Here is a 14422-nt window from a genome sequence, read left to right as displayed (position 1 = left end):
GCCAAGCAGACGGCACAGACCTCTCCAGCAGGCCCCGGTTTCCAGGCCACGGGGTGGGAAGGAGAATCGAGGAAAGCGCCCTCGTGGCTTCAAGGAACGGGGCGCCCACAACCCTGCCCTGCTCCAGGAAACTGGGCCTGTCAGAAGGATCAGCAGGGCAGGTGTGGATTTGCACGGCAGGGCGAAGAACAGGAAGCCACCGAGGGGCAGAAATGGCCGGTGGCCTTGCCACACAAGGAGCCACAACTGCAGTCCGTGGCGGCGTGGTTCCGATTTCCCGGTCTGCAAAAGAGGGAACTGCTGAGCGCCAGACCGCAGAGGTCAGCCTGAGGTCCTCGTCTTTTGGGTGGACGCCAGCATCCTCCTGAAATGTTTGCAAGATGTTGAGAAATTGTACAGCTCCTGCCTGGTTTGTTTTTTAAACTGAACAGGATCAGGCGAACCACCAACGGAGACCGGGGGGCCGCAACGGTTAGAGTCTCGGACCAGGGCCCGGGAGAGGTCAGGGTTCAAATCCGCTCGCTGGGCGGCCTCGGGGCCGGTCACTGCTTCTCAACTTAGTCTACCTCGCAGGGTTGTTGTGAGGTTTAAAGGCGGAGAATCGTGAGCTCCTTGGAAGAACAAATATGTGTTTGTAATAAAACAGATCAAATCAAAATACAGTGGTACCTCGGGTTACATACGCTTCAGGTTACATACGCTTCAGGTTACAGACTCTGCTAACCCAGAAATAGTGCTTCAGGTTAAAAACTTTGCTTCAGGATGAGAACAGAAATCGTGCTCCGGCAGCACGGCAGCAGCAGGAGGCCCCATTAGCTAAAGTGGTGCTTCCGGTTAAGAACAGTTTCAGGTTAAGAACAGACCTCCGGAACGAATTAAGTACTTAACCCGAGGTACCACTGTACATAAAACGAGGCAGTGCCCCACCAATCTCAGCCAGAACCTCCTCCTGCCAGCTTCAACCTCCTCAAGTCTCCTTGTTCCCAGAGTTCCCTGGGAAGAGAGATCCGTTCTTATCAACTATATTTGGATGGCAGATACCGTGGCTTTTTGAAGGAAGCTGGCATTTGGCTTGTTCTCAGTCCCCGTCTGAGGGACGCATGTGAAAGCAGCATTCTGACACGTTAAGCCATGGATAGGCAAACTAAGGCCCAGGGCCGGATCCGGCCCAATCGCCTTCTCAATCTGGCTTGTGGACGGTCCGGGAATCAGTGTGTTTTTACATGAGTAGAATGTGTCCTTTTATTTAAAATGCATCTCTGGGTTATCTGTGGGGCATAGGAATTCTTTCATTTCTCCCCCCCCCAAAATATAGTCCGGCCCCCCACAAGGTCTGAGGGACAGTGGACCGGCCCCCTGCTGAAAAAGTTTGCTGACCACTGTCTATGGCTTCCCCCAGAGCATCCTGGGACCTGTGGTTCGTTAGGAGTGCCAAGGAGTCCTTTCACAGAACTACATTTCCCAGAGTTCCCTGGGAAGAGGGATTTCTCCTTAAACCATTGCTGGCAGTTGTAGCAGCTCTGCGAGGGGTATAGACTCTCCTCCCTACAACTCTTAAGCCCCCTTAAACTACAGTTCCCAGGATTATTCGGGGGAACCGGTTTAAAGGGGTCTAAGATTCTTGAAATGTACAGCCTGCGTGTGGCTTCCTCCTGCCTAATAGCAGAGCCGGCCCCCAGTGGGCGGCACCTGGGGAGGCTGCAGTTGCCTACAGTCAACCTGCTTCTCAGGGATGGCAGAGCTCTCACGGAGGCGAAGAGCCACAACCGATACCTGAGGCCAGGTGTTCAAGGAAAGCATCAAACGTCAAAGCACACACTCTCTCAATCTCTCTCTCTCTTCCCAAAACCAGGCCCCAACACTAAGCAACCTTCAATGAGCAACTTGCATCTGTTTATATGTTTCCCGGCCTGCTCAGACAAGCACGTTTTGCACTGCCTTTCCCGACTCGACTTCTCAAAATGCGTTTGCCTTTTGGGGCGTGTGGTTTTTTTCCTTCTTCTTTTGTTTAAAACTGTTTCACAACGGCCCTTGTTTACATGGAAGACGTGTCAAACTGTCCTGACACGCAAGAACCTTTATGGTGGCAGGGCTGTCTCTTGGAATATAAAAGGGAGGGGGGGAGCCCTTTGCTTCCACCCATAGTTTTGTCAAATTCAGACACCAGCGCCCCATAAAACTCAGTTTGTCCTCAGCTAGCCTCCTCCAGCCTGTTTCATAGAACCACAGAGTTGGAAAGGACCGTGAGGGTCCCACCCTCTGCAATATACAGGGATCTTTTTGCCCAATGTGGAACTCGAACCCACAACCCTGAGATTAAGCGTCTCGTGCTCTACCGACTGAGCTAGAATGCAGTCAGACAATGGCAAGCTGCAGTAGAACAGCCAGTTCCCACCAAGGCCTGCGGTTAGCAACCTGCAAACGCCTGGTTGAACAGACAGGAGCCAGCAACACATCAATGGCAGTGCTTTCAGAGCGGTGGAGATTTTAATCTGGGTACCATAAATAAATAAATTGGGACTGGTAGGTCAGAAGTAGTGATGTATGGAAGTGAGAGCTGGACCATAAAGAAGGCTGATCGCCAAAGAATGGATGCTTTTGAATTCTGGTGCTGGAGGAGACTCTTGAGAGTCCCATGGACTGCAAGAAGATCATACCTCTCCATTCTGAAGGAAATCAGTGCTCACTGGAAGGACAGATCCTGAAGCTGAGGCTCCAAGACTTTGGCCACCTCATGAGAAGAGAAGACTCCCTAGAAAAGACCCTGATGCTGGGAAAGATGGAGGGCACAAGGAGAAGGGGACGACGGAGGACGAGATGGTGGGACAGTGTTCTCGAAGAGACCAGCATGAGTTTGACCAAACTGCGGGAGGCAGTGGAAGACAGGAGTGCCTGGCGTACTCTGGTCCATGGAGTCACGAAGAGTCGGACACGACTAAACAACAAAAGGTCGGAAGGCAGGGAGCCCAACAGCAGGTGGTGCCAGAGCGGATCAGAGGCAGGGCCACCTGATTCCGTCTTGGTCCCCATCTTCCTCTCTTCTGGGCTGTACAAGGGCAACATTGAGACTTAAGGAGGAGGAAGGTGATGTCAAGTTTCAGCACCTTGGGCTGCTTGTGTGTAATAAGGCAGGCAGACAGAAACTGGCTGGGGTTAGGCTGAGATTAATGGGACAGCAGCCTAATAGAACAGCTCTCTTGGCTCCCGGTTGCTGGAGAACAAAGACTCAAAAGAAAGATTCCTTCCAAAGGCTTTAATGTTTAGATCGCTGCCGTCCACATCCAAATTGTCCCACTTCAGGCAACCCACAGGGAACAAAGGCAGGTGCTCCGACTACCTGAGCTCTAGAAGCCAATCCGAAATTATTGCATCCCTTTGCTACCCTGTATTTATGAATGGGGTAGGCCAGGGGATTGGTCTCCGTGAGCGGGAAGAGGCTGTGGCAGAGAGCAGTCCATAACGAGAAGCAGAAGGGCAGATGAAGATGATGGATTACTCGGAGCTAGCTGACCTGACTGGAAGAATCCGCGACCAGAAAGAAGATTGGAAGAAATTTAAAGACTATTTCAATAAATATTGTAATATAAAAAATTAGAAAGCCAAATAGGCCTAGTATTAAAATAGGATTTATTAAATAAAGGAGGGTTAGAAAGTAAGAAAAGGGAATAAATTAGATAATAACCAGAAATATTTTGGTTTAAGAATGATATTGGAAAGCTGTTACATACAGATACAAGGAAATTCAGAAGGGAGGGAATAGAGGAAGTCTATATATTCTGAACAAAATGCTTGTTTAACCTGGAGGTGGGCTGTATGAATTGTATATTGCTTTGTAATGATTTGTTGGGTCTCTGGACCGTAATAAAGATTGATGATGATGAGATTAACAAGGCCACGCCTCGAGAAATCACAGCGGAAATTAACGGGGCATGCAAGCAAGGATAGGGTTTGTAAAAAGGCCCTCTAAGACTTCCCCCCAAAAAGTGGGTGGGGGCGACAAGGGCAAGGGCAGTGAACCAGGAAGCAACCACTGCAAGTCTGTCCTGGTGACACTTGGGCCCTGTCTCTGTGACATTGGGGGGGGGGGGCGCAGAAAACAAATGTCCTGTCATCCTGTTTCACTTCCCTCCAGGCTTGCGGCGGAAGAAAGCCTTCTCAGAAAAGTTTATTTTCTTGAAAGCTGTGTTTTCTCACGAAAGGCACCGAGTGCAGCGGGGACGCCAGGCGAGGGCTTGGGGGGGGCAGACGTCCAGCCCACACCCCCTCAGCAGAAATGGCGTAAGGGACCCCATACACTGCAAGGCTCATTTTTTTAAAGTACAGTGGTACCTCAGGTTACATACGCTTCAGGTTACATATGCTTCAGGTTACAGACTCCGCTAACCCAGAAATAGTACCTCAAGTTAATAACTTTGCTTCAGGATGAGAGCAGAAATCATGCTCCGGCGGCACGGTGGCAGCAGGAGGCCCCACTAGCTAAAGTGGTGCTTCAGGTTAAGAACAGTTTCAGGTTAAAAACGGACCTCCGGAACGAATTAAGTACTTAACCCGAGGTACCACTGTATTAAAATGTGTTGAACTGAAGCGTGAGGCCATTTCAGGGGTTGCTGTCAATAAACCAGACCAAGGTGCCGTCGGTGTGCCTTTCGATATCTCCCTGGGATGTTGATCCTTGTCCAGTTCTGGAAAGGAGTTGCACTCTGCCAGATAAGCCACCTTTGGCAAACAGATTGACGGCAGCACCTGCCGCTCTGAACCTTCCTCCCTTCCCCTCCGGATTACTGCAGTGCCGTCAACGTGGGACTGCCCTTGGAGACGTCCCAGAAGCTGCCCCCAGCTCAGGATGCAGCCGCTAGATGGTTAAAACCTGCCCTATACATTCAGAGCAGTATCGCTTTAAACGGTCCTGGCTTCCCACAAAGAATCCTTTTGCACTTGCCGTTTTAGAAAATGTTTTGTCGTATTTTGGTCAGTCTCACAGTACAGGGGTACCTTGGTACTCAAACGGCTTGGCTCCCAAATGCCACAAACCCGGAACTGAGAGTCTGGTTTGCGAACGTTTTTCGGAAGACGAACATCCAATACTTGAGTGCAGGAACCTCCCGCAGCCAATCGGAAACTGTGCCTTGGTTTTCGAACCGTTTCAGGAGTCGAACAGACTCCCGGAACGGATTAAGTTTGAGAACCAAGGTTGTTGTTGTTGTTTAGTCATTTAGTCGTGTCCAACTCTTCGTGACCCCCTGGACCAGAGCACGCCAGGCACTCCTGTCTTCCACTGCCTCCTGCAGTTTGGTCTAACTCATGCTGGTAGCTTTGAGAACACTGTCCCACCATCTCGTCCTCTGTCGTCCCCTTCTCCTTGCGCCCTCCATTTCCCCCAACATCAGGGTCTTTTCCAGGGAGTCTTCTCTTCTCATGAGGTGGCCAAAGTCTTGGAGCCTCAGCTTCAGGATCTGTCCTGCCAGGGAACACTGATTTCCTTCAGAATGGATCGGTTTGATCTTCTTGCAGTCCATGGGACTTTCAAGAATCTCCTCCAGCACCATAATTCAAAAGCATCCATTCTTCAGCAATATTCTTTATGGTCCAGCTCTCACTTCCATACATCACTACTGGGAAAACCATAGCTTTAACTATACTGACCTTTGTTGGCAAGGTGATGTCTCTGCTACCACTGTATTTTGAATGATGGCTGATTTATTCTGGACTGTCTGCATATCAGAATTGTAGAATCCTGCATGCAGCTATCCCTGGATGGGCTCAACCACCAATCTTCTGGTTAACAGCCAGCTTTTGTGATGTTTTCTTGAAGTTACTGCATTATTGACATCCAGAAGGGACCAAAAAACCCTGAATTGGAGCGTTCACGGCATAGAGAATTTTCAGCAGGCACAAACTGTATTGAAAGAGGGTATCTGTACACCTGCCCTGATAATACTATTGCGAGCATAGCTTATTATCAATGCACAATAAACGAGGTGGTTGGGAAAGCTCGTTAACTCTCTCTGCTGTTGTTGTGGCTGGAATGAATTTTATGGTTAGATAAGGGATGGGAAACAGGTAGTTTATGACTGATTTTATCTCTTCCTGCTTCTTCTGCTGGTGAAGGAGCCTACAGTAAGTAAATGGCCTGTGACTGGGCCCTCCGACAGCTTGATATGTTCCCAAGCAGGGTGGGGTGGCGGGTAGATCTGAGGCAGATCAAATACACAAAGCCACCAGATTCCTAGGAAGCCTTTGGCAGAATAAGTAACCTGGCAAGGGAGCGCTCATTTTGCAATACTCAAGAGCTCCTTGTTGTCCCACACAAATGTCTTCTGAATGGCTTTTGCCTCGGGATCTCGCCAATTTCTTAAGCGAATACCCACATTCTACTCCTGGGAGAGGGGGAAAGGGGTGCTTGTGGCCGCCAACATTTCTCTGATGAAAACAGGGACTTTAGGCTTCTCCCGTTTGATCTCGCTGCACACATCTGTCACCTTGAGCCAAGTGCAACCTCTCAGCCTAACCCTACCTCGCAGGAATGTTGTAAGGGGAAAATGTGCGAGGGAAGGGATCGCGTGCAAAAACCTTCCACAGATAAATAGAATGAAATAAAGTTTTAGCTGTAAGCAGCCCTGAGTCCCTGTCAGGGGGGAAAGGTTGGAAATTATTATTATTATTATTATTATTATTATTATTATTATTATTATTATTAATGGAAACTGTGAGAATGATCAAGAGCATACCAGAAAATCCGACTGAACTCAGAGAGAATTCGTTCTGAGTAAAAATGCTTAAGATTTAAGAAGGCTGTGCGGTCTTTACCCAGTTACCTGGGAGTAAGCTCCATTTAATACAGAGGGACTTACTTCTCAGTAGACAGTGTAAGGTTCCATTTACAATAAAGGAATAAACACTCCGTGTGCTTCCTACGAAATGGCTGGCTGCTGAAACATCACAATTAAAGAGTTTAAAGTGGATTGATAACCTTTTCCTTTGAAATTATAGGAAGGGTTTCGAATGCCAGCTTCACCATTCCCTTCTTTTTTCGGGGGGGGGGGGAATGACACAGGGCTACACATACCCCTAAACATTTTGTGAATCTAAGTTTGGCCTTGTTGAAGGTCAGTATTTCAATATGAGTTGGAAAATGAGAGTACCTCTAAACGTTTTTGGGTTGTTTTTTTTTTAAAAAAGCACTGGGTGCAGGGATTTTTTTGTCCTTCTCTACAGTTCTATGGGGTGCAGGTGGTGCTGCAGTCTAAACCACAGAGCCTAGGGCTTGCCGATCGGAAGGTTGGCGGTTCGAATCCCTGACCGTTGCTCGGTCCCAGCTCCTGCCAACCTAGCAATTCGAAAGCACACCAGTGCAAGTAGATAAATAGGTACTGCTCGGGCGGGAAGGTAAACGACGTTTCCGTGCGCTGCTCTGGTTTCGCCATAAGCGGCTTAGTCATGTTGGCCACATGACCCGGAAAAGCTGTCTGTGGACAAACGCCGGCTCCCTCGGCCAGTAAAGTGAGATGAGCACCACAACCCCAGAGTCGTCTGCGACTGGACGTAACTGTCAGGGGTCCTTTACCTTTACCTTTTTTTTTTACAGTTCTATGAGTTTATGGCCACCCCTTTAGCACCATGAGCACAAATAGTCATCAATGTGCAATGAAATTGATTTCCCTGGAGGGATATCTTTGTAGCATTCTGAATGCTGAATTTTCTTTTCCCACGATCATTTGGACGAACATGTCTTGAACTGGGAACGGAAGATGAACCAAACTAGCTTGTTTGTTTGCAAAGGGACAAATGAGGGCCAGAATTAGTTCCTTTTCAGAGACGCCGAACCAGTACTTCCTTTGACGAATGAACTCCCAAGCACATTCTGGGAAATGTAGGTTTGTGCTGTGGAACTGGGTCGAAACACGCTGTCCACCCTAGCGCAACAAATTAATGTTGTTGTTGTTGTTGTTGTTGTTTTAAAATGAACTTTTTGTGGTTTGGAAAATGATGAGCAAATACACTACAAAGTGCAGAATTATTAACAGGAAAATATTTTATTTTATTTTATTTAAAGGACCTCACAATAATTGTTGGCTTCCAGCCTCCCTGCAAAATAAATCAGAATAAGCGCTCAGGAAAGACAGGATTTAATCTAACCTCTGCGTAAACTTTGTGTGATCAAATCAGCATGAATGCTCAATATATAGGAGGAGGAGCTTTGAGGTTGTGTGTCAGCGTTTCTGAACTAGACGGACGAAGGATCCGACTCTGTCCTAGCTGCTTTCCTGTGCTCCTGTCTTTTTGCCAGCCACGGAAACAAGAGCTAGATAGGCCCTGTGACTTTATACTGTCCATTTCCATTGTTTTGCTAATCAGAAAGTCAATAGGACAAACGCAGGTACAAAATCAACAGCGGCAAAAACCCCCAGTGTATTTTAACCTCCGACATTACTTGGTAAACAGTAGGCTAGGGGAACGAGGTTAGGCGGATGCAAAGGCTTCAAGAGAATTACGGTAGCAGAGTTTCGCATGCCGGGAAATGGAGAAAAAAGCGAAAACACCAACATTAATCACATTTCTGGCAGAAGACCATCGGCGAGAGTTCAGTGCTGGGGCACGGCGAGGGTTCGGGCTGCAATCTCTGAGCACATCCGGAATAAATCACACACAAACACACACTCAACATGGCTTCTTGCACAGTACAATTGCATCTTACGCAGGGGTTTGGTTCCCAGGGTCTCACAGATGCAAAAACACTGTATTTTTCGCTCTATAAGATGCACTTTTTCCCTCCTAAAAAGTAAGGGGAAATGTGTGTATGTCTTATGGAGCGAATGCAGGCTGCGCAGCTATCCCAGAAGCCAGAACAGCAAGAGGGATTGCTGCTTTCTCTGCGCAGCGATCCCTCTTGCTGTTCTGGCTTCTGAGATAGCCGCGCGAAACCTCCTCAGGGCAGTGGGAGGAACGTTCCCCCTGCCCTGAAGAGGCTTTGCGTTGCTTTCGCAGAAGCCAGAACAGCAAGAGGGATCGCTGGACAGTGAAAGCAGCAGTTACAGATGGGTAGCCGTGTTGGTCTGCCATAGTCAAAATAAAAAAATTCCTTCCTGTAGCACCTTAAAGACCAACTAAGTTAGTTCTTGGTATAAGCTTTCGTGTGCATGCACACTTCTTCAGATACACAGTCCCTCTTGCTGTTCTGGCTTCTGGGATTCAGATTATTTTATTTCCTGTTTTCCTCCTCCAAAAACTAGGTGCGTCTTATGGTCTGGTGCGTCTTATAGAGCAAAAAATACGGTGTCTCTATTTGGACTGCCCCCCCCCCCCGAGCATCCTACTCTTTCTGGAGTTGGGATTCAGAGTGGGTCTCGCCTGCCCCCCTCAAGCAAGGAAGAGAGCTGAAAAGCTCTTTTTGCATGGGGTTGGGGAGGGGGGAGATGGCTGCTGAATGCCTGGAGCTGGGGTTTGAGCTCTAAGGCCAACTCTAAGGCAAGTTTCTGGTCTATAACCATCCCTTAGCATTTGTTTTCATCCTCTCTTCCATTTTATTTCTAAACTTCTTTTGGTGCTTCGTTTTGTTGTTTTCATTTATTGTTTTATCTCATTGTTTCATTGTTCTAACTCCCCTAAACTCTGAGGCTGCAGGGCTGGGCAGAGTACCGTATTTTTCGCTCTATAGGACGCACTTTCCCCCTCTAAAAATTAAGGGGAAATGTGTGTGCGTCCTATAGAGCGAATGCAGGCTGCGTGGCTAAGCCCAAAGCCAGAACAGGGAGACGGAGCGCTGTGCAGCGCTCCGCCTCGCTGTTCTACCTTGGGGGTGGCTGCTCTGCGGAGGCTTCAAAGGCTGCGCTCCGGGGGCTTCAGGCAGCTATCCGCAAGCCTTCAGAGTTCAGCAGGAATTCCCGCTGCGTTCGGAAGGCTTGCGGATAGCCGCCTGAAGCCTGGAGAGCGAGAGGGGTTGGTGCACTCCGATCCCTCTTGCTCTCCAGGCTTCGCTTCGCTGGAGAGGCGCTGCACAGTTTTCCCTCTCTGCGCAGCGCCCCTTCAGCGAAGCAGGAGGAGAAATGGAAGGGGCTCCGTTTCTCCTCCCGCTTCGCTGAAGGGGCGCTGAGCAGAGAGGGGGAGTATTTCCCCCCCTGTTCTCCCCCTCCTATGGTCCGGTGTGTCCTATAGAGCGAAAAATACGGTACTTTGCTAGGCAGTGCCAAACGCAAATTCGAGCCAAAGTTGACAAGATACTAGTTATAAATTAAGGAAGAGAATCATCTTGATTATCAGAACTGTTGACGAGCGAGCCCAGGGGGCAGCTTCAGAGTCTCCAAAACGCTCCCTTCTGCCGGACGGCACTTATGCCGGACTCGTAAATTCAAGGCCACCACATTTAGAGATAATTGATTTCTGCAAACTGCTGACAAATAATCATCATTATTATGGTACTTACTAGAAAGAACTGTAGGGACGCGGGTGGCGCTGTGAGTTAAACCACAGAGCCTAGGGCTTGCCGATCAGAAGGTCGGCGGTTCAAATCCCCACGATGGGGTGAGCTCCCGTTGCTCGGTCCCTGCTCCTGCCAACCTAGCAGTTTGAAAGCACGCCAGTGCAAGTAGATAAATAGGTACCGCTCCAGCGGGAAGTTAAACGGCGTTCTCGTGCGCTGCTCTGGTTCCCCAGAAGCGGCTTAGTCATGCTGGCCACATGACCCGGAAGCTGTACACCGGCTCCCTCGGCCAGTAAAGCGAGATGAGCGCCGCAACCCTAGGGTCGGTCACGACTGGACCTAATGGTCAGGGGTCCCTTTACCTTTACCTAAGAAAGAACTGCATGGAGTTTCCTGACGCAGAAAGATCTCTTGAGCTCTCTGCCTTGCTCCCATCAGGTCCAGCCACACTTCTGCAGGGCTACACACACACACACACACACACACACACACACACACACACGGCCTGCCCTAGCAACCAACAGTTGGCCGGTTGGTGGCAGAAATCCCTACTAGAGGCTTAAAAACACCATCACTCAGGCGACAAGGTAAAAAAATGGAATGGGCTTGCTTCAAAAACTACCTGACTAAATATGGTTCCAAAAATAATGGTTGTGCTTAGGTTAATTTCACAGATATAATGGGGAAAAATTGATTTGAATAAAGGAATGCAGATTGTTGGTAACCAATGAGACGTGTCGAAGCCGCAAAGAGATAGAGGGAAGTCAACTAACATAACAGGGATTCAAACAAGTTTACTGGAACAGAAAGCAAGTGATTGTAAGGGAAGAAAAGAAATATGAATGTCATTTCTTTCTGGGAGCCTTTTGTGTAGAATATTCAAATTACGGTTTGTATCCTTTGGACAATTTTGTGTACGTCATTTTTTTCTTTTTCTTCTCTTTATTATTGTCTTTTTTTGCTTTTCTTCTTTTCTTTTTGTGTATTCAGGTGTAATTTTTAATTTATTCTTTCTCTGTAATTTTCCAAAATGCAATAATTTTTAATTTTCTTTTTTTTACGCAGCGTTTTATGCCTTGACCTGAAAGCAGTTCATTCGCAATCCTGCATCCACAAGCTCTTACTGGGTGGGGAGTTATTGTTTCGTTTTGTTTTTGATTTTTATGTTGTGAACTGCCCCGTGGTCTTCAGATGAAGGGCAATATACATATTTAACAAATAAAAATAATAATATTTTGAAGTCTTACTGGAATCAAAGGGACACAAAGCCCACAACGGGTTTAAACTACGTATGCTTGAAAATTGAGTTTTTGGTTTGAAAAATCCGCTAAGGTGCAAAGCTATCTGGATTGACATATTTTCTTTTCACAGCCTGAAATGGGCTTGGGTTGCTGGTTTGTGTGTGTGTGTTTTAATGACCTCCCCTTGCATTTTTGTCTAAACACCTCTAACCACCCCCCCCACTGCCAAATGGAAAGAAAACACAGCTCTGCGTTCGAATCACGCTGCCAAGCGGCAACCTGGCTGTCTGCAAGTGGTTCTTCCCTCTCCAAACCCCTGATCCCTTTACGGCACGAGGGTGAGGAAGGGTATGAAATGATACAGGAAATGTAACGTGCAGGAGAAGCTTCAGCTGGCCTTGCCTCCGCAGCGAAGGGCGCAGCCGCTGCAATTTCCAGACTAGTCCTAAAGGGCAGCCCCACGCAGAGCGCATTACAGTAGTCCGGGCTTGAGCTTGCACGAGAACAAGGGAAGCTGCCTTCTGCAGAGCCGGACCATTGGTCCAGCTAGATCACTTTTGCCTACACTAGCTGGAAGCAGTCAGACGCCAGGGATTAAACCTGATACGTCCTGCACAGAATCATAGAATTGGAAGAGATTCCCAAAGGTCATCTGCCTACAATTCTGTGATTCTAAGGAGCAGCCAGTGGCGTAGCGTGGGTTGTCAGCACCCGGGGCAAGGCAAGTAATTTGCGCCCCCTAACCCGTGGATTTGCGCCCCCTAACCCTAACCCCCAGGTGTTGCGCCCGGTGCGGCCGGCCCCCCCTGCACCCCCCACGCTACGCCACTGGGAGCACCCCCAAACTGCACCCCTGCTCCTCCAGGGAGGATGCCGCCCCAATCAGAACAGGCACTTTATATTTTGTGGATCTCTTTTTTAAGGGTTCTGTGAATCTTCAAGTTGCATGCTGCCAGCCTGAGCCTGTCTGCTGCAGAATTCCTGTCCTGTGTTTAAAATCACAGGGCCTAGCCTGCTGCACTCAAAGAAATCTCTAGCGATGTGGGGCTGCGCTTCTGTTTCTCCATAAAGAGAAACTCAAAAACAGCCTTCCTCCAACCGGGCGCCCTCCAGATGTTTTGGACTTGGGGGCCGGTGGGAGTTGTAGTATCGAGCACCCGGAGGGCGCCGGGTTGAGGAAGGCTGCACCGCAGCAGAGTCAGTGTGGTCTGGAAGCATGCGCTGCGCTGCAAAACCCGGCTTCTATATGCACGTGCTATTCTCTATGTTGTCTGGGCAGAGGTAGGTGTAAGGAAGCTTCATCGACTTGTTCCTGCTCTTGATTTCCTCGGAAATGTGCGCCAGGCGCTCTTGAAAGGCCATTATGAGCTGCTTCGGTTCCTCCTCGACAAAGTGCTCATCATCGTATTGCCCCAGAGGTTTCTGCAAACAGGTACAGAGAGAGAGACGCAGGGTCAGTTTAGTTTATTGTTACCAGACGTCCAGGACAGATCGTGAAGCTGAAGCTCCAAGACTTTGGCCACCTCATAATAATAATAATAATAATAATTTATTATTTGTACCCCGCCCATCTGGCTGGGTTTCCCCAGCCACTCTGGGCGGCTTCCACAGAAACCAAAAAACACTAAAATATCATACATTAAAAGCTTCCCTGAATAGGGCCGCCTTAAGATGTTTTCTGAATGTCAGGTAGTTGTCCATCACCTTGACATCCGATGGGAGGGCATTCCACAGGGCGGGCGCCACCACCGAAAAGGCCCTCTGCCTGGTTCCCTGTAGCTTCGCTTCTCGCAATGAGGGAACCGCCAGAAGGCCCTCGGCGCTGGACCTCAGTGTCCGGGCAGAACGATGGGGGTGGAGACGCTCCTTCAGGTATACTGGGCCGAAGCCGTTTAGGGCTTTAAAGGTCAACACCAACACTTTGAATTGTGCTCGGAAACGTACTGGGAGCCAATGTAGGTCTTTCAAGACCGGTGTTATGTGGTCTCGGCGGCCGCCCCCAGTCACCAGTCTAGCTGCCGCATTCTGGATTAGTTGTAGTTTCCGAGTCACCTTCAAAGGTAGCCCCACGTAGAGCGCATTGCAGTAGTCCAAGCGGGAGATAACTAGAGCATGCACCACTCTGGCCAGACAGTCAGCGGGCAGGTAGGGTCTCAGCCTGCGTACCAGATGGAGTTGGTAGACAGCTGCCTTGGATACAGAATTGACCTGCGCCTCCATGGACAGCTGTGAGTCCAAAATGACTCCCAGGCTACGCACCTGGTCCTTCAGGGGCACAGTTACCCCATTCAGGACCAGGGAGTTCTCCACACCAGCCCGCCCCCTGTCCCCCAAAAACAGTACTTCTGTCTTGTCAGGATTCAACTTCAATCCATTAGCCGCCATCCATCCTCCAACCGCCTCCAGGCACTCACACAGGACCTTCACCGCCTTCACTGGTTCTGATTTGAAAGAAAGGTAGAGCTGGGTATCATCTGCATATTGATGGACACCCAGTCCAAACCCCCTGATGATCTCTCCCAGCGGCTTCATATAGATGTTAAAAAGCATGGGGGAGAGGACGGAACCCTGAGGCACCCCACAAGTGAGGGCCCAAGGGTCTGAACACTCATCCCCCACCACCACTTTCTGAACACGGCCCAGGAGAAAGGAGCGAAACCACTGTATAACAGTGCCCCCAGCTCCCAACCCCTCTAGACGGTCATGAGAAGAGAAGACTCCCCGGAAAAGACCCTGATGTTGGGAAAGATGGAGGGCACAAGGA

General features: G+C 49.1%; 1 protein-coding gene across 2 annotated transcripts in view; it reads right to left on the bottom strand.

The window, feature by feature from the left end:
• Positions 1–11191: 11191 nt before the first annotated feature.
• LOC308572045 (polyunsaturated fatty acid lipoxygenase ALOX15B-like) overlaps positions 11192–14422 on the bottom strand; it is a 46199-nt gene continuing 42968 nt past the window's right edge. The window contains exons 14-15 of one of the 2 annotated variants that reach the window (XR_014001628.1): positions 12510–13080; positions 11192–12314 (exon numbers count right to left, since the gene is read on the bottom strand). Coding sequence is in view for 1 of the 2 variants with exons in the window: in XM_081167854.1 (XP_081023980.1) it covers positions 12901–13080 (180 nt within the window). In the remaining variant the exon portion in view is untranslated. Of the gene's footprint in view, positions 12315–12494; positions 13081–14422 lie in introns of those variants that run through there. The other variant, XM_081167854.1, reaches the window with a different exon arrangement.

The sequence above is a fragment of the Podarcis bocagei genome, assembly GCF_964188305.1.
Source record: "Podarcis bocagei genome assembly, chromosome: 13".
NCBI lineage: Eukaryota > Metazoa > Chordata > Lepidosauria > Squamata > Lacertidae > Podarcis > Podarcis bocagei.
This window is presented reverse-complemented; position numbering and strand designations above follow the sequence as displayed.